The sequence below is a fragment of the Pogoniulus pusillus genome, chromosome 39, assembly GCF_015220805.1.
Source record: "Pogoniulus pusillus isolate bPogPus1 chromosome 39, bPogPus1.pri, whole genome shotgun sequence".
Classification (NCBI taxonomy): domain Eukaryota; kingdom Metazoa; phylum Chordata; class Aves; order Piciformes; family Lybiidae; genus Pogoniulus; species Pogoniulus pusillus.
The window spans coordinates 674,622-694,761 of record NC_087302.1 but is presented as its reverse complement, the minus strand read 5'-3'; the positions used below and the strand labels follow the sequence as shown (position 1 = coordinate 694,761).

The window sequence follows — 20,140 nt, the reverse complement described above, 5'->3', positions numbered from 1 at the left end:
TTTTGTTGTGCCCCAGACCAGGGAAACCCAAACAATGCTACACAGAAACTGAAACATGCTGCTGGAAGGGTCCTAAATCCCTGAGGGAAGAGGACACTGCCCCAGGAGCTGAGAGCACATCCCAGGTTTCCCTGGCCTGTCACAGTGCGTGGGGGCTGCAGCGAGCCAGGCGGCAGGAGAGGGAACCAAAGGGTGAAAGTCACAGCTCAGAGCTCCACACGAGACACCACTTTGGCTCCTTCCCTCTCTACGTCTCTTTAGTCTCCTCAGCCAGCACCCACACCACCTCCAGAGCCATGTCCTCTCTCCCCCTTCTCCACACTCTCATTCCTTCTCCCCACTGCAGACAGAGGAGCTGCAAACCTTTCATCCTCCTGCCCTGCTCTTAGAAGGGGTTTGTAGATCAAAGTCTTTGCACGGCCTGAATCTGCAGTTCAGATGGAGAGGGAAGGGATTAATCACTGTCACCTTGCCACAGAGAGCATCCCCAGGGCACCACAGCTGCCTGCAGGGCTGCAGGAGGGCACTGCTGGCTCCTGGGGAGCTTCCCAACACCCCCAAGTCTAACGAGGGCTGCTCCCAACCCGCTCTGCACCCAGCCTGCATCTGTGCCCGGGGCTGGCCCAACCCAGAGGCAGGACCCTGCATGCTGACAGCTCAGGAGTCATCTAATCCAGCATCTCATTCCCTCCAGCAGCCTGAATTCCACCTCCTCTGCGCTCAGCCTTGGTCATTTCCAGTCCCTACCCAAGAGATGGGATCCTCGTGGCTCATTGTGCTTCCCATGCTTTTAAGGCTAAGGAAATGTGGTGAGTGCAAGGACACAAAAGCATTGTCTGAACGACCTGCAGAACAGGAGGAGCCTTCAGTTACTAGAAGAGGCCACCCCACGATGTGAGGGCAGCTGTGCCAACGGCAGCCTTGCCTCTGTGGAACACCTCCCGCAGCAAGGCAGAGGCAAAGCTTTGTGTGGCAGAAACAGAGGGAAGAGAAAACATGGGAAGAGAAGGGCATGGAGCACCCCCTGCAGCCCTGCCCTGCAGGTCAGGATCTCCAGCCACAACGTTCACATGGGCCTGACTGGAAAGCAGCCAGGGACACCTTCCTTGCATGTCCTGGAGCCTGCCAGAGTGGAAGCAGCACAGCAGTAGAAGGCCTGGGCAAGGCAATCAAAGCCCCTGACCACTGCATCCTGGCAGCAGTGACCTGGCACTGCCATTCCCTCTGCTCTGCCACCTGCTCCTCACCTTCTCACAAGGAGTCACCTTGAACTGCCCAGGAGACATCATGGCTCTGACTCCTCACCACTGTGCTCTGGAGACAGGAAGGGAAAGCCAGAGAATGTTCACAGTGGGTTGGGAGGGACCTCAAAGCTCAGCCAGCTCCAACCCTCTGCCATGGGCAGGGACATCTCCCACCAGCCCATCTTGCTCAAGGCCTCAGCCAGCCTGGCCTTGAACACCTCCAGGGAGGGGCAGCCACAGCCTCCCTGGGCAGCCTGTGCCAGTCTCTCACTCCATTTTCTGCAGATGCTGCTGTGTTTTGCTAAGGCACTGCCAGAGGCAGTCTGCTTTGCAAGTTGACCTCTGCTTTGCCCACTAGAATCACCTGACTGCTCCTCCAGACCACTGCCAGCTTCCAGCAGCTCTGCTGAACGAGCCTATGCTGCAAGAGTGCTCAGGGACTGGAACAGGGAGGTGGTGGAGTCCCCATCCCTGGAGGTGGTCAAGGGGGCCATGGCCCCGGGGGCCAGTTTAATGGCCACGGTGCTGTTGGGTTGCTGGTTGGACTGGAGGATCTTAGAGGCCTTTCCCAACCCACACAGTTCTGTGCTCCTCTGCTGGGGTCACTGTCCCCTGTCTGGCAGGGCTCAAGATGCCTGAGGCAGAGGAGCCTTTGGTGACTGAGAAATGCCTGCTCTGGAGGGAGATGGCAGCAGGTGCAGCTGTGTGCTTGTGGTGCCTGTGCTGCCCATAGTGCCAGGGCAGATGTGCCAGCCTGCAGTCCCACTGTGGCCTGCTCCCTGAGCAGAAGGCTCCAGCACTGTCTGTGGTGCAGATGGAACACCAAGAAGTGTTTGCACTGCTGGTGCAGAGGGCAGAGGGGGTGGAAGTCAGCTTGTGCTGCACTGCGCTCCCCTGGAACTGCGCCAGAACAGATCTCACAGATAAGACCAGCAACTGGCAACAAAGTTCAAACCAATCCACCACTGGCTCCAGCTCACTTCCTCCTCCTCCTCCTCCTCCTCATGAGTCACAGAAGTTGTTCTGCATCAGGTGATGGCTGTTAGCTGCCGGTCTCAGCACTGGAGAAAGCTGTGTCACCCCACAGGTAAAGATATATTTAGCTGCCACTGGCTGGTGCCTGCACTGCTGCCAGGGCAAGCAGACACAGGAGTCCCCAAAGCAGGGGTGTGGGAGCTGCTCCCAAAGAGAGGCACTGGAAGTTCAGGATTCCAGAAGGCATTCAGCAGCATGCAAGGAAAGGGTTTTCTTTTAGAGAGTGATCCTTTGCAACTTTCAGGCATTGAGCCTTCCACTTTAATCCAGTGTAGGATCTCCTCCACGTTTCAGGGAACAGATGAAGCACTCAGCTGTGGATTCGACCATCCAGGCAGTAATTATGTTTAAGGGTTTCTTCAGCTAGCTGAAGCAAGAGCAGTTTTAGCAGGATTTTCCTGCTGCAATTATCTTGGCTCCCTCTCTGGGAAAATCACTATCACTAGATCTTACCTGAGCTCAGGCTGTGGATGACTGCAGGGAGCTGACTGCCCACCAGCTAAGGCAAGAGTGGTTCCTAATGCCCATGAGGAGCATCTCAGCTGCCTGCTAAGAACAGCTCTGCAGCAGCAGTCCCACAGCTCACAAGTGACAGAGCATCTCCTGTCACAGAATAGTCATAGAATGGGTTCATCTGGAAGGGACCTCGAAGCTCAGCCAGTTCCAAACCCCCTGCCATAGGCAGGGACACCTCCCACTGGAAGAGGTTGCTCAAGGCCTCATCCAACCTGGTCCTGAACACCTCCAGGGAGGTTGGGGAGCATAGAAGCACAGAATGTGATCACACTCTGTGCTTCACAACCTCCCTGGGCAACCTGTGCCAGTGTCTCACCACCCTCGCTGCAAAGAACTTCTTACATCCAGTTCCAATCTCCCTCTGCCACTTCAAACCCATTCCTCCTCCTCCTGCCATTCCCAGACCTTGTCCAAAGTCCCTCCCCAGCTCTCCTGGAGCCCTCTTCAGATCCTGGAAGGCCACTCCAAGCTCTCCTGGAAGCCTTCTCCTCTGCAGGCTGCAGAGCCCCAACTCTCTCAGCCTGTGCTCAGAGCAGAGCTGCTGCAGCCCTCTCAGCATGTGTCAGACCTGTCCCCAGCAGACACCTGCCATGCTCCAGCTTCCCTCCACCTCAAAGCAGCAGCACAGCCTACTCTTAAAAACTCCAAGCACAGTGCACCTCAGCTCCAGTGCCTCCACCATGGGACTGCCCAGGCAGGCCTGGCTTCTCCCAGGGCTCAGCATTCAGCACAGCCCTGTGTGCCCAGCAGAAACACCGACACGCTGCAAGCCAATTCCCAGCATGGCAGCAGTGCCCTGGATAGGAGCAGCCCACATGTGCAGCAGCAAAGCAGGCAGCACCAGCAGGGAGCTGAGCGTGGCAGCCTCCAACAGCAAAGTGGAGACCTGCAGATGGAGAAGCCAAATCACTGCTAAAGGCTCACACTGAAGGCCAGTACAGAAATCCACTCCTGCAGAGCTCTTGCAGGAAACTGCCCTGCTGGCACCACAGCATTCCTCATGGCCTGCCAGCAGCAGAGGATTTCACCCTGAGGATGGAGACATCTGCAAGGCATGAGACAGCCCTGGGCATATTCCTCTTGTGGGCACTGCCACTGCATGGAACATGAGTGTGTGCTCTGAAATGAGCCTGTGCTGCCTGGCAAGGATGTGACTCTCTCCTGGGCTGTGCCTAGCACATTTGCTTAATCACCCAGCAAACAGGAAAATAAGTTAGGCAACAGGACTTGAAATTCTCTCCCTTCTGCCTGCCATGGGACATGAAAGCAAGAAAACCAAATGCAAAACTCCCTGAAACTTCAGGAGGTGCTGAGCTAAGCTGGATGGCAGCAGGAATGACTTTGCCTGCGCCTTCTGCAAGGGCTGGCAAGCATCTGAGGCACACAGCTAGGTTACAAAACCTTAAGACTCTGCTCCCCCTCTCCATGAAACTGGTAGCTTCCATCTCCAAGGGGTTAATTCCCTATCAGTCTGACTCAATCCAACAGCTGCAAGCACAGAGTCGTTTAGCACAGCAGGTTTGCCATCCTGAACAAAGTACTGATCGGCCCTGGCAGCCCAGGCTGTGGTTAACCCTCCAACGACAGCAGCAGCCTGTTGATCTCAAGGCCTCACCCCGGACAAGGACCCCTAAGCCACCACATGAGGTTAGGGAAAGCTCCCAAGAGCTGATGTCACTCCTGCAGCAGTGCCCAAGCACTCCAGGCTGCCACACAAAAGGAGCTTAAGACACTTTCCATGGCACAGCCAAGCCCCCTGCTGAGCATGGATGTGCCTCCTCACCACAGCCATGGCCTGAACCAGGCTCTGCTGCTACATCAGAGAGGCAGGTAAAGGCTGAAACAGGAACTCTCCAGCTCCAATCTAGTCTTGGAGTCAGGCTTTGGGATCTCAATCACATTCAGCAGCCCAGTGGCATCTTGGCATATTTGACTGTTCCACCCTTGCTACTTCTGTGGGAGAGTCCTCAGTCACCCAGCTCCAGGACAGTTAGCAATAGGTTGTCTGGGAGGTGAATCATTGTCCTGTGTCCCCAGGTTCTCACTCAGACTCTGTAGAAAGCTTCAGAGAGGCTGCCCACATCTGAGGGTAACCTGATTATCCCAGTCCTGCCCTGCTCCATCAGCTTACACAGAGGAAGGTGATTTTAGTACCTGACCCAAGGGCTAACCACTTCTGCCACTGGCAGGGGAAGGCAGTGCTCAGCCTCAGCCCTCATCCAGGGACTGTGCTGCAGACAGCTTGGAGCAAAAGGCAGACAGGGACTGCAGCTCCTGTGGTGGCTCTGACAGAAGTGGCAGGTTCCTCATGCCATGGCACACCCTACCTGTGCATCTCCTGCCCTGCCAGGTTACCACATCTCAGTTACTGCCCATGGCTGAGCAAGAACAGCAGAAAGCAATGCAGCAGCCTTGGCTCTGAAAGCTCTTCCATCTCTACAGGAACCCAAGGCTTGTTCCCATTGCCTCTTGCCACAGTAGCTTTAGAGCCTTGAAGAACACAACTGCTCTTGTGGCAGCAGCTCAAGCACGTTCCTGGGCTGGGTTCTGGGGGGAACATGCCCTGCTCCCTCAACGAGCACTGCCTTGAGCCAAGGTCTCATCTAGCTGGAGCATGATCGTTTTATTTCTCTCTCAAAGGAATCCCCCTCCTGGGCTGACTGCTTGGGTGCCACTGGTGGAGGCAGAGTGCTTGGACACCACAAAAGGTCTTGATTAAAAGAAGTTTATTCCAAAGATCCCACAGGATTTACACTGCTACCCAGCGGGCAGGGAGGTGGCAGAGCCTTGCAATTCACGTCCCTTGGCTGGTTAATATTCTTCACCTTCATCTTCTCCATCCATGGAGTCTGTGCCCACCTCTTCATAATCCTTCTCCAGTGCAGCCAGGTCTTCACGGGCCTCTGAGAACTCCCCCTCCTCCATGCCCTCTCCAACATACCAGTGGACAAAGGCACGTTTGGCATACATCAGATCAAACTTGTGGTCCAGACGAGCCCAGGCCTCAGCAATGGCTGTGGTGTTGCTCAGCATGCACACTGCCCGCTGCACCTTGGCCAGGTCACCCCCAGGAACGACTGTGGGGGGTTGGTAGTTGATGCCAACCTGCAGGAGGAGAGCAAGAGACCATGAGTGTCCTTCAAGCCTTTGGCAGGGGCCAGAGCCAAACAAGACAGCAGTGGAATGAAATGCCTCACACCCAAGGAAATGGCTCTGCATGAGAACCTATCCCCACTTCTCTCTACAGCTACCTGAAGGGAGGTTGGAGCAAGCAGGGGGCAGCCTCTTCTGCTCTCCCTGACTCCCTTAGATATTGGTTAGCATTGCTCAGATCCCTCTCAGCCTCCCCTTCCCCAGGCTAACCAGCCCCAGCTTTCAGCCTCTCCTCATGTGAGAGCTGTCCCAGTCCCCTCAGCACCGCAGTGGCCCTGCACTGAACCCTCTCCAGCACTTCACTTCTGTCTTTCTTGAGCTGGGGAGCCCAGAGCTGGGCACAGTACTGCAGGTGAGGCCTCACCAGGGCAAAGTACCCAAGAGGAAGTTGGAGTGAGGAGGGGGCAGCCTCTGCTCCTTGGTGGCAAGCCACAGGACCAGAGGAGATGGTTCCAAGCTGCACCAGGGGAGGTTCAGGGTGGATCTCAGGAAATGTTTCTGCACTGGAGGGGTTCCCAAGGCTTGGCACAGGCTGCAGTCCCCATCCCTGAGGATGTTCAAGCAGCAGTGGAGCTGGAGCTCAGGGAGATGGTTGAGTACTGAGCCTGCAGTGCTGGGTGGAGGCTTGGGCTGGATCAGCTGGGAGGCCTCTCAGAACACAACCCAGGTACCTGCATGACATCTCCGTGAGCAAATGTACTTCGTAAGCCCACGACAGAGAAGGAGAAGCCTGGAGAAAGCAGGCCTGGACTTGCCTTGAAGCCCGTGGGGCACCAGTCCACGAACTGGATGGTTCGCTTGGTCTTGATGGCGGCGATGGCGGCGTTGACGTCCTTGGGCACCACGTCCCCGCGGTACAGCATGCAGCAGGCCATGTACTTGCCGTGCCGGGGGTCGCACTTCACCATCTGGTTGGAGGGCTCGAAGCAGGCGTTGGTGATCTCGGACACAGAGAGCTGCTCGTGGTAAGCCTTCTCTGCAGAGATGATCGGGGAGTAGGTCACCAGCGGGAAGTGGATGCGGGGGTAAGGCACCAGGTTGGTCTGGAACTCGGTAAGGTCCACGTTTAAGGCACCGTCGAACCTGAGGGAAGCGGTGATGGAGGACACGATCTGGCCGATGAGGCGGTTCAGGTTGGTGTAGGTCGGGCGCTCGATGTCCAGGTTGCGGCGGCAGATGTCGTAGATGGCCTCATTGTCCACCATGAAGGCGCAGTCAGAGTGCTCCAGGGTGGTGTGGGTGGTCAGGATGGAGTTGTAGGGCTCCACCACGGCCGTGGAGACCTGCGGCGCAGGGTAGATGGCGAACTCCAGCTTGGACTTCTTCCCATAGTCGACCGACAGCCGCTCCATCAGCAGCGAGGTGAAGCCCGAGCCGGTGCCTCCCCCGAAGCTGTGGAAGATCAGGAAGCCCTGCAAGCCTGTGCACTGGTCAGCCTGCAAGAGAGCACGGGGCACGCTGAGAACACGCTGAGAACACGCTGAGAACACGCTGAGAACACGGGGCACGCTGAGAACACGCTGAGAACACGCTGAGAACACGGGGCACGCTGAGAACACGCTGAGAACACGCTAAGAACACGGGGCACGCTGAGAACACGCTGAGAACACGCTGAGAACACGCTGAGAACACGGGGCACGCTGAGAGTGCACGGGGCACGCTGAGAGTGCACGGGGCACGCCGAGAGAACACGCTGAGAACACGGGGCACGCTGAGAACACGGGGCACGCTGAGAACACGGGGCACGCCGAGAGAACACGCTGAGAACACGGGGCACGCTGAGAACACGCGGCACGCTGAGAACACGGGGCACGCTGAGAACACGCGGCACGCCGAGAACACGCTGAGAACACGGGGCACGCTGAGAACATGCGGCACGCTGAGAACACGGGGCACGCCGAGAACACGCTGAGAACACGCGGCACGCTGAGAGTGCACGGGGCACGCCGAGAGAACACGCTGAGAACACGGGGCACGCTGAGAACACGCGGCACGCTGAGAGTGCACGGGGCACGCCGAGAGAACACGCTGAGAACACGGGGCACGCTGAGAGTGCACGGGGCACGCCGAGAGAACACGCTGAGAACACGGGGCACGCTGAGAGTGCACGGGGCACGCTGAGAGAGCACGGGGCATGCTGAGAGAGCACGGGGCACGCTGAGAACATGCTGAGCACACACTGAGAACACACTGAGAACACAGGGCACGCCGAGAACATGGGGCACGCTGAGAACATGCTGAGAACACACTGAGAACACACTGAGAACACACTGAGAACACGGGGCACGCTCAGAACACACTGAGAACACGGGGCACGCTCAGAACACACTGAGAACACGCTGAGAACACGGGGCACGCTGAGAACACGCCGAGAACACGCTGAGAACACGCGGCACACTGAGAGCGTGGGGCATGCCGAGAGTGCACGGGGCACGCCGAGAGCCGGGCGCCAGGCAGCCAACTCCCTTCTGACACACAGTGCCCGGTCCAGCTTCGGAAAAGTGCCACTGAAATTGACTCCTCTGCCAAGAATTCAGGAGGTGCCTGACTGCAACAGTTTTGTCTGCTTTGAGCCCCCTACATACTGGGGGTGACCTCCCCGCTCCAAATGGCTACCCCAGCAGCTCCCTTAGCCCCAGTTCGCAGGCCAAGGCCACCAGCAATGACCAAGAGCAGCTACCCCTTTGACCTGACAGTCTCTGCCTGCACAGAAATGGAGCGGCTCCAGCCCAGAACCACTGCTGCCATCCTGCCAGAGCTGCACCGAGTCAGTCCAGGCCAGTGAGCTGCCAGGAGGTGTTACACTGCCACTGCAGCTTCTTCTCCTCGGGTGAAGGACCAGACTGCTTTGCCCTCAAGTGCCACACCGTAGCTGCATTCCCAGGGCTGACAGGGACTTCCAGCAGCTTTCCCTCCATGTTTTTCAGGTACAGCCTGCTGCAGGCAGCCTTCATTAACGATGGTGGCAGCAAGGCCCAGAGCAAGCCCAGGTTTGAGCAGCAGAAGGTGCCCACCTCAGCCTCAGCACTGCCTCTGAAAGCAGCTGCAGCTGTGTGCACTGAGCACTGCTCAGCTTGGCCACATGGATTCAGGACACAGCAGCCTTTGAAGGGGAACTCCAACCTCCTGGGCTGACACCTTCACACATCTGCCACAAGATCAAAGTACTGGGGAGCCTGAACCACCCCAACCTCCTCTTTTCCTTCTCTGCTGTTATTACCAGCAAATTAATTCAGGAATTGTAGCAGCAGAAAACACAAACAGAAGTCTGAGCCACAGCAGCAAACACTCCTAAGGAAACTTCCTCAGCAAGAGACCAGTCCTTTTCCAGCAGGAACTATGCAAATCCTCATTCCCAGCCCTGACTTTCTGAAACTGAATATGAAACAATAAAGGTCTGTGAGCCTCATCAACATTTTAAACCACTTGAAAGTCATCTCTGACAGGAATAATCCAACCATTCCCAGCTGGCTAAGAATAAAACCAGATGCAGACTAAGTGCACAGACTCTCCTGCCATGGAGTAGAAGGGAGCACAACTTGCAGGGCTATGTGGTTTTGGTAATCTAACTTCCAAAAATCCTGTGGAACAGGCTGAAGAAAGGTCTGCAGGAATGGGTTAGGCTGGAAGGGAACTCAGCCAGTGCCAAGCCCCTGCCACAGGCAGGGACACCTCCCACTAGAACAGGTCGCTCAAGGCCTCATCCAACCTGGTCCCGGACACCTCCAGGGAGGTCAAAGATTGAAGATCCCATTCTGTGCTTCTGTGCTCCACAACCTCCCTGGGCAGCCTGTGCCAGTGTCTCACCACCCTCACTGTTAAGAACCCTTTCTTAACATCCAGTTCCAATCTCCCCTCTGCCATTTCAAACCCATTCCTCCTCCTCCTGCCATTACCAGATTTTGCCAATAGTCCCTCCCCAGCCCTCCTGCAGCCCCCTGCAGATCCTGCAAGGCCACTCCAAGATCTCCTGGAAGCCTTCTCCTCTGCAGGCTGCAGAGCCCCAACTCTCTCAGCCTGTGCTCAGAGCAGAGCTGCTGCAGCCCTCTCAGCATCTTGGTGGCCTCCTCTGCACTGGCTCCAACACTTCCTGCTTGGGCTGGGGGCTGCAGAGCTGCACCCAGGACTGCAGGTGGGGTGTGAGGAGAGCAGAGCCAAGGGGCAGAATCCCCTCCCTTGCCCTGTGCCCACACTGCTCTTGCTGCAGCCCAGCACAGGGTTGTGTCTGGGCTGCACTCACACTGCAGGCTCCTGTTGAGCTTTGCATCAGCCCAGACCCCCAGGGCCTGTTCCTCAGGGCTGCTCTCAGCCATTCCCCACCCAGCCTGTATTTATGCTTGGGATTGCACCCACTCAGGTCCAGGATCTTACACTTGGCCTTGTTGAATGCTATGAGGTTGGGCTGGGCACAGCTCTGCAGCCTGTGCAGGTCCCTCTGGATGGGTCCCTGCCCTCTAACATTGAGATAAAATATCAGTGAGAAAAGTGAGTCCTCAGTGAGGAAAACCTCTTACCAGCTTCCTGATGCGCTCCAGAACAAGATCAATGATCTCCTTGCCAACTGTGTAATGCCCTCGGGCATAGTTGTTTGCAGCATCTTCTTTGCCAGATATCAGTTGCTCAGGGTGAAAGAGCTGCCTGTATGTCCCAGTCCTAACCTCATCTGGGGAGACAAGATGAAGATTTTCAAGTTAGTTTTCTATGCAGAACAGGTTTTCCAAACCCGAGGGTGTCCAGGGGAAGGTACTGAGCTCAGAGGCAAAGAGCAGCTTGGCTTCAGCTGCCAGGGCTGACAAAACCTTAGCATGGCCTGAACGTGGTGCTCCTGCCTAAGCAACTCTCCTGTTTGACACAGGTGCGGGCTGCCAGGCAACCCAGGCGAAGAGAGCAGGACCCTCCCTCTGCTCACATCTCCAGGTGCACAAATCTTCCCCTTGCACTAAAGATTATCTCGAGGGGAAGGAGCACAGCACCCAGAGCCCCGGAGGGGAAAGAGCACAGCGCCCGGAGCCACAGTCTGACAGAGCCTCACGGGCAGCAAACCATAGGTGCTGTGTGTGTGTTGGGCTTGAGGAGCAGTGCTGGAGTAAAGGGACCCCAGGGCATGGAAGGGATCAGCTGCTGGGGAAAACACCCAGAGGACAGGAGTTCAGCCTGGAGAAGAGAAGGCTCTGGAGGGACCTAATAATGACCCTGTGGTATCTGAAGGGGCCACAGGAAGGATGGAGAGAGGCTGTCTGCAAAGGCCGGCAGGGACAGGCCGAGGGCAGTGGCTGCACACTAGAGCAGAGCAGATTGAGACTGGATGTGAGGAACAAGTTCTGCAGCAGGAGGCTGCTGGAGCACTGCAGCAGGTTGCCCAGGGAGGTGGTTGATGTCCCATGCCTGGAGATGTTCATGGTGAGGCTGGACAGGGCTGTGGGCAACCTGCTGTAGTGGAGGATGTCCCTGTGGAGTGCAGGGGGTTGGGCTGGATCAGCTTTGGAGCTCCCCTCCAGCCCAGAGTACTCTGTGAGTGGGTTTGCCCACTTCTGGCCCTTTGGGATCAAGAATGGGCAGGTCTGGGGAAAAGGTGCTTGAGTGCTGAGCTCCCTGCTCATGTGCTATGGAATTCTGTGGAGAGAAGCAGTCACTGCCCAGAGCTGCTCAGGACATTCTCACTGCAGGCAGAGGATTGGCAGTGCTCGATGCGTGCGCCGCGGGGTGATGCTGGGTGAATTCAGAGTGGGTTAATTATTGATCTCTGATCTGTAGTTATCAGAATTATAGCAGAAGCAGTATTCTTTACTAACAGAGAGCTCTGCTGTGGTCACCAGCAGGATGATTTCTGCACTTGAGAAACTCTGGAACTTTGGAGGGTGCTTAGAGAGCAGGGAGAACTTTGTCTCCTTGACTTGTACAGCTGGGGTTTGGATTTGATGACCTTCAGAGGTATCTCCCAGCCCTGACCATTCTGTGACTCTGGATGCAGCATTCCTAGCAGTTAGATCTAAGGAATGCTTCAGTCATGACCTCGCCCAGCTAGTAGAAGCCTGCACTTGCATCCAGCAGGCTGCAGACCTGTCCTGCCACAAAGAAACTCAGCACAGCTTTGCCTCTGCTTTAGCTCAAGCCATTCCCGAGTTGTGTGCTAGTGTAGTGCTGCAGCCTTCACCTAAAATCAAGTGGAAAGCAAAGAGCTTTAACTGCAGGTGAAGCTGCCTGCTTGCATGGCTGCTGCTTGATCCCAAACAGCACTGCCCTGTTTCTTGGTGCACCACATCCACAGAGCTGGGGCACACATGCAGCAGTCCTGCTGTTTTCACTCAGAGCAGCTCTGGGAGCTCTTCCTCTACACCCATGGCACCTCCAGAGCTGCTGCATGCACAACAGAGCAGCATCACAGAGTTGGCTTGGTTAGAAAACACCTTTAAGATCATTAAGCCAAACCATTATCTGCTACCAAGGCTGGTGCTAAACCACGTCTCTTAGCACCACATCTCTGCATGTCTGGCCTGGCCTGTTGGGGCAGGATGAAGGAAGGGAACCAATCAGCACTGCAGGATAGGTTATTGATTTGTAGATACTTTGAGTTTCCATGAACTCAGAGCAGAGGGAAACACTGCATGAATGGGATGAGCCATGCTAGCCCTACCCAGGGAACTGGACTCCTCATTCCCAAGAAGCTGGCAGGAATTCAGGAGGGTAGCCCTGGCTAAGGCTCTGATGTAACCTGTAACAAAGTCCTGCCTTTCTTCCTGCTGCCAGCTCTTCCATGAGAGCCTTTTGCCCAGCTCCCCATGCTGCACTGGCACTGTGAACCAGCACTGGAGCCTTTCACCGTTTGTCCCCAGGCTCACCAGCTACCCACCCCCAGAGGCAGGATGAGAGCTTTGCCACCTGCTCTCCCACACCTCATTTCTCAGCCTTTTCTGGGTGCTTAGAGCCACCACCTGGCCAGCAGCAGAGGAAGCAAAAGCCATGGGGCTCAGGAAAACAAAGCCAGACCTGCCACAGCTCCTGGGAATCAGTGCAGAGCCAAGGCTGCTTTGGCTCTTTTTAAGGCTACCAGGCCAGCACTGTCACCCCTGCCCTTCTGCTCTCCTGCAGGAGTCCATTCTACTGCAGTAGCCACAGAAGTGCTTTGAGGTGTCACAATGAAAGCAGCTTGCAGGAGAACCACAGCAAGTCTGCAGGAGCAGCCTAAGCCTATTCCCTTGTCTCTCCTTCCCAGCTCTGTGCACTGCAGCAAGAAACAGCAAGAGCACAAGCACAGGCATCAGGGCCCCTCTTCTGTGAGCCCCAAAGCACCAAGGTGATGCAGCCACAGAGCTGGCCCCTGCAGGCACACAGCGAGAGCAAACACAAACCGCATGACACAGGCAGCAAGGGCCTTGTGAGCTGAGGCTGGGCTGGCAGTGTGCCTAATGGGATCCATCAGTGGCTGATGCAGGGGATCACATCTGGCAGCATTCTGTGTTCAGAGCACAGGAGCCAGCTGATTTCCAGGAGGGTAGTGCTCACCAGGCAATGAGAATGCAGCAGGGCACATCTGGAAGGCCCTGAATTGAGGCTAGGGATTGAGACTCATTTCTGCAAACACTCTCAAAGCCACAGGGAGAAGATTGCCTGGGGAAGGCACAGAATCACTGCAGTGCACAAAGAGTTTAATGACAGCACATGTAAAAAAGCTGCTGCTGACTGCTGTGCACGCTGAGCCATATGGTTTCAGGAGGTCAGAACTAGCTCCTTGCATAGCAAAAGCATGAGGCACATCCAGGAGATCCACAGGCTGGCAGAAGGTCACATTTAAATGCTTTAGAGCTGCAGAGTACACATTTGCCAGGCTCACCAAGTACTTCCCATCACTAGGAAGATGCAGGCAAGAGTCTGGTAGCAGCAATGTAAAGCTATGACACCCTCTCCACTCTGGTGAGGCCCCACCTGGAGTACTCTGTCCAGTTCTGCAGCCACTATTTCTAGAAGGACCTGGATGTGCTGAGGGTGTCCAGAGCAGGGCCACAAGGAGGATCAGAGGGCTGGAGCTCCTCTGCTATGAGGACAGGCTCAGGCAGTTGGGGTTGTTCAGTCTGGAGACCAGAAGGCTCCAAGGAGACCTTATTGTGGCCTTACAGTGCCTGAAGGGGGCTACAAGAACTGGGGAGGGGCTTTTTAGGGCGTCAGGTAGTGATAGGACTGAGGGGAATGGAACCAAGCTAGAAATGGGTAGAGTCAGAATGGATGTTAGGAAGAAGTTGTTCAGCATGAGGGTGGTGAGAGCCTGGCACAGGTTGCCCAGGGAGGTGGCAGAAGCCTCATCGCTGGAGGTGTTTAAGGCCAGGCTGGATGTGGCTCTGGGCAGCCTGATCTAGTGTGAGGTGTCCCTGCCCAAGGCAGGGGGGCTGGAGCTGATCCCTGAGGACCCCTTCCTCCCTGGGGGATGATCCTTGAGGTCCCTTCCAGCGCTGCGATGTCACAGGACAGAAAAAGCAGGTCCTTAGCCAGCAGAAAGCCGCGGAGCAGCCTCTGCCGCCCCGGCGCAGGTCCCCGCGTACCTATGACGGCAGGCTCCAGGTCCACGAAGACAGCCCTGGGGACGTGCTTGCCGGCGCCGGTCTCGCTGAAGAAGGTGTTGAAGGAGTCGTCGCCGCCGCCCAGGCCGTGCTCGCCGGGCATGGTGCCGTTGGGCTGGATGCCATGCTCCAGGCAGTACAGCTCCCAGCAGGCGTTCCCGATCTGCACCCCCGCCTGGCCCACGTGGATGGAGATGCACTCACGCTGCGTGGGGAGAGCAGAGCAGAGCAGCTCAGCAGGGACAGCGCCCGGCCCGCGGCACCCACCCCGCCCCGGGGGCAACACAACAAAAGCCTCCTTCAGTCACCATCCGCCTAGAAAGACCCTTTCAGACTGGCTTCCTCCAGCCCATTCCTCCTCCTCCTCGTTCCCATCTCCAGCCAGACTGGAGGAGTCTGATCAGCAGTTCCAAACCCCCCAGCCAGCTCCTCTCCACCAGTGCCTCACCTGCCACGGGCCTGGGCACCCCCTGAGGAGCTGCAGCCCCAGGAGCACAGCCTGCTGCAGGCTCTGGGGCAGCCTGCTTGAAGCACAGAACAACAACAGAGTTCTGCTCACTCCAGAGAGCTCTGCCAACCCCGAGGGACTCTGGGACCAGCCCTAGCTTGGCTTCAGAAGCATGGCAGCAGTGCTGTGTGACATCTGCCAGTGACAGGGACACTGAGGCACCTTCAGCAGGTCTGTGGCTGGCACCAAGCTGTGTGTAGTTGCCACACTGGAGGGAAGGGATCCAGACAGACAGCTTGGTGAGGACAGCCCAAGCCAATCTCATGGAGGTCAGCGAGGCCAAGTGCAAGGTCCTGCACCTGGGTTGGGGCAGTCCCAAGCAGAAGCCAGGCTGGGTGAGAGGGGACTGGAGATCAGCCTTGAGAAGGCCTTGGGGGTGCTGGTTGATGAGTAACTCCCCAGGAACCAGCAATGGTCACTTGCAGCACAGAAGGCAGCTGTGTGCTGGGCTGCATCAAGAAGTGTGATCAGCAGGACAGAGGAGAGGCTTCTCCTGGTAAGACTCTACCTGCAGCACTGTGTCCTGTTCTGGTGACCCTGGCATATGGACATGGAACTGCTGGAGCAGGTCCAGAGGAGGCCACAAAGATGATCAGAGGGTGCAGAACCTCCCCTGTGGGGACAGGCTGGGACAGTTGGGGCTGTTCAGCCTGGAGAAGAGAAGGCTCCAAAGAGGCCTCAGAGCAGCCTTCCAGTGCCTGAAGGGGCTGCAGGACTGCTGAAGAGTGACTTGTGACAAGAGCTAGGAGTGCCAGGATGAGGGACAATGGCTCTGAGCTGGGAGAGGGGAGAGTGAGAGTGGAGAGGAGGAAGGAATTGTTGAGAATGAGGGTGGGGGAGACTGGCACAGGTTGCCCAGGGAGGCTGTGGCTGCCTCCTCCCTGGAGGTGTTCAAGGCCAGGCTGGATGAAACCTTGGGCAAGCTGTGCTGGTGGGAGGTGTCCCTACCCATGGCAAGGGGTTGGAGCTGGATGAGCTCTAAGGTCCCTTCCAACCCAATCTATGAATTTATGAAGCCTGAGGGCTTACACCACACTGCTGCTTGCAAAGCACAAACTCCTTACCACCAGGCAGGACCTCATTTAAGCGGTGCAGAAAGTAGTTGGTGTCAGCAGAAGGCTCTGACCATAGCAATGGAAGGACTCCCAAGCTGCCTTTGACCCCCAGAGCAGGAGGACAGCTTCCTTAACATTTGAGCCCTGGGCTGAGCACTGCAAGTCAAACCACAAGAGAACCCTCACCAAGCTCCTGGGCCACCTGTGGTGTTTTCTGACTTCAGTTTCGAGTGACAGAGCTCCGTGTTCTAGGAGAGGCTGCACGCACAGCAGCTGATTGAAGACTGTCCAGGCCCTGCAGCTGCATGGCTGCTAACCTGTCCTGCAATGGTCCAGCAGAAGCAGGACCTGGAGCTGCTGATGTGGAATTTCAAGGGACAAACTGTGTCACCCAGTCATAAGGTCTGAACATAGTCCACACCAACAGCAACCCCTCTGCAAGCAGCCTCGCCCAGAGCTGCTGCCACCCTACTGCTCTCCAGGCCAAAGCACTGAGTTCTGCACTGCACAGCCAACTTGCACCCTCAGGAGGCTGCCAGAAAAGGCAGCAGCCAGCATGCAGCCCAGAGCTGCACTGCCACAGAAGCCAGCTCACAGCAACGAGTGAGGCCACACCAGGGCACATCTGCAGCCCAGAGAGCAACCAGAGCCTGGGTTGCAGCAAGAGCAGTGTGGGCAGCAGGGCAAGGGAGGGGATCCTGCCCCTCTGGTGAGACCCTACCTGGAGCACTGTGTCCAGTTCTGGAGCTTCTGGTACAGGAGGGGTCTGGAGAAAGGCCTCTGAGGATGCTCAGAGGGCTGGAGCTGCTCTGCTATGAGGACAGGCTGACAGGTGGGGCTGTTCAGTCTGGAAAAGACTCTGAGGAGACCTCATTGTGGCCTTCCAGTATCTGAAGGGGGCTACAGGAAAGCTGGAGAGGGCTTTTTAGGGTGTCAGGTAGTGACAGGACTGAGGTGAATGGATCCAAGCTAGAGAAGGGGAGATTCAGAAGTTAGGAAGAGGGTGGGGAGGCACTGGAACAGCAGCCTGACCTAGTGGGAAGTGTCCCTGCCCACGGCAGTGAGGGTGGAACTAGATGATCCCTGAGGTCCCTTCCAACCCTGACAGTTCTGAGATGCTATGATAGACCCACATCAGACCCACACCTGCACAGAGGTCCCACCAGCGACCCAGACTTTGTTAGTGAAGCTCCTAAGCAGCTGGGGAAGGTCACTGAAAGGCAGTGTGCAGGACCCTGCTTGCCCAAGGAAGCCATGGGACTGTGCAGGAGCTTGCCAGCATCAAAGGCAGCAGTGCCACGACTTCAGCCCACACAAAGCAACACCTACTTGTGTTTCAAACAGAAATGCAAGTCTCTGAGGGCACAACTTGTGCAACAGAGCCACAGCAGGTGCCGCCGGTGCCAGGTGAGCAGCATGCCCTTGTTTATTCAGACAAAGCACAAAGGTCAGCTCTCGGGCAGAGGCGCTCCTGGGTCACTACAAAGCAGCAGGTAGCAGAGAAGCAGCCCTGCTGGAAAGGTCCTAGGGGCTACCACAGAAGCCATCCTGAACATCCAAAGGGCAAACAATGTGCCAGGCTATAAAGGGAGGCACCACGAAGCCCTCCCTCTGCTCTGCAGGAGGGTCCAGGTCAGCGGTTTGGAGGATGCTGGAAGATTTGGGTTGGGTGCTGGGAAAAGCTGCGCTAGCAGAGAAGCACAGCCCTGGAAGAGGTCACCAGAGAGGAGAAGGAATCTCCATCGCTGGAGATCTGCAAAACTCGGCACAAAATCAGTCGCAAACCCCTGGCCTGGTGCTGTTCTCACCCTGCCTTGAGGGCTCTTTCAGCTGCTCTCCTGCAGCCCTGAGCACTGCAGTACTTCGGTGGCTATTTAATGCCAGATCAAGAGACTCTGCCTACTTTGCATAGCCTGTTCAGAGCAGAAGCCTCCCCGTGCCAGGAGTACTGAAGAACAGCACAAACTCTGAGCCATCTCCAGGGTGCAAGGGCAGGCAGGAGGCAGCTGTCACACTCCTGCCAGCCTGGGCCTTTACACATCACCGCTGGCAGTTTCACAGCTGAGGAGGTTTAGGCAGGTCCTACAGACAGCACCGCTCAGCGCTGCCCTCGGGCCACAAGCTAGGATGCAATGCTCAAGCGCCTGACGCTGCAGTGCCTTCTCCCACTTACAGGCACTATTTTTAAGCAGAGACCTTTCCAAGCCCACCCTGACCCTCTCCAGCCTCTGTCACCTGCTTCCCGTTGCTAAGTGATGTGCAGCAGCCTGAGCACTGGCCTGGCCTGTTACTGTCCCTTCAGCAGCTGCAAGCTGCTACTGGCTGCCCTGGCAGAGCAGGTCCCCCCCAGGTACTTCGGGTACAGCTTCACCCGTGTAAGGCTGCTGGCAAGCCAAGCTTCACCAGAACAGCGGCAGCAGCTCAGACCCAGCTCCACACCGCCCCGTGTCGAGCAGTGTGCCCTCGCTAGGGTGCGGCTCAAGGGAAGCTGCACCCTTTGCAGGGGGAGGGACTGCATTCGTGCTCTTGGTCTGACCCCTCGAAGGAAGAACAAGCAAGACCCTCAAAACATGCCCCCAGATCGTCCTGAGTTCCCGCAGCGTCCGTTCAACAAGTACTGAAGGAGCCATTCCCTACTGAGACAGCCTCCAGCGTCCCCCCGGTGTAAGCCCTGGGCAGCCACTACCTCGTCTCAAAGAGAGCCACAGGGGCAAATGCCCGGAGATGGCCTCGGGCTGGCCCCCGAGCCGCAGCTGACAGCCGCCCGAGTGCTGCTCAGCCCCGCGGCTGGCCCGGCCTGGCCTCACGTCCCAGCGAGATCCCTGCAAAGATGACTCTTAGCTTGCGAGGTGGTTCCGCCTCACCTTTATTACCCCCCGGCCTCACAAAGTCCTCCAGGCAATCCCTGCCAGGAGCCCAGCCCCGAGCTCTGCAGACCGCCCCGCAGCGCCCGGCCGGCGGGGGCAGGGAGCAGAAGCGGCGCAGCCGGCGGCCGGCGCTGCCAGCCCGGGGCTCACGCACCCCACGAAGGTTCTCTCTCCTCACTTTAACGTTCCACGGGCACCCACGAGTGCGCCCCAGCCGCCCACCCCCTACCCGGGCTGGATGCTCAGCCACGTCCCGCTGCAGCGGCACAGGACACCGGGCGAGGCGGCCCCGGGGACTGCTGCCGCCTAAGGCTCCCCGGGCTGGGCTCCCCCGCTGCTGCGCTGGGCCCGGTCCGGAGTCGCCTCCGAAGGAGCCACGGCCTCAGAGCCGGCCGGGCGCTGCCAGACCCCCACCGGGGGGAGTGCCGCCCGCCGCCATGTTCTCGGAGCGGCCGCCACCATTTTGGGACGAAGCCGCTCGGCAGGACGTGCCACGGCGAGAGACGGCGGCGGAGGCGCGGAGCAGGGCCCGGCAGCGAGCGGGGCCCGGCGCGGTGCCCGTGCCTCCCGCCCTGCCTGCTCCTCCACCCCCTCCGCCGCGGGCCGGGGCGGACCCGCGACTGCCGCCGCGCACGGGCGGAGCTGCCCCGCCTCCCTTCACGTCGAGCGAGCAGAGCGGCGCCGGCAGCCCCCTCCCCCGGGCCCCGCTCACCATGGTTCGGGCCGGTAGCAGGCAGCGCTGGGAGCGGCAGACGCGCAACGGGTCTGAGCAGCAGCACCTCGGAAGCGGACGCCCTTCTCGGGGCCATCTTATATAGCGAGCGGGGCGGCGCCGAGGGCTCCCCACGCCTTGCTCATTGGCTATGGCGCTCCCGCAGCCGTGCCCCTCCTGCGGCGCTATTGGACGGCTGCGCATGGAGGCCGCCCGCTCCCCCAATGGGATCGGGCAGCGGCCGCGTGGAATGCACCCCGCGGTGCGCCATTGGCCCGCTGGTATGAATTGCACGTTTCCGTGCTCGCTATTGGCTGATTCGTAACCAGGGGCGGGGCACAAGCGAGGCTTCCCTTCCCGCCGGGGGAGCTCAGCGCCTCCCTTCTGTCTCGGCGCTCGTCCGTTCCGCGCCGCTTCGCTGTCCCCTTGGCCGGGGATCGCTGTGCCCGCAGCCAAAGGCTGACGCGCAGGAAGAGAGGGGAGGGCAGAGTAGCTTTG

The 20,140-nt window shown here is 57.8% G+C and overlaps 1 protein-coding gene across 1 annotated transcript; it reads right to left on the bottom strand.

The window, feature by feature from the left end:
- Nucleotides 1–5,504: 5,504 nt before the first annotated feature.
- LOC135191300 (tubulin alpha-8 chain) lies at nt 5,505–19,852 on the bottom strand. Its single transcript, XM_064173490.1, has 5 exons — nt 19,643–19,852; nt 14,483–14,705; nt 10,463–10,611; nt 6,704–7,384; nt 5,505–5,900 (listed from the first exon to the last, which is right to left on the bottom strand). Exons 1-5 carry the CDS (start codon nt 19,844–19,846, stop codon nt 5,607–5,609), a joined length of 1,551 nt encoding a protein of 516 aa, XP_064029560.1. The 5' UTR covers nt 19,847–19,852; the 3' UTR covers nt 5,505–5,606.
- Between the last annotated feature and the right edge of the window lie 288 nt (nt 19,853–20,140).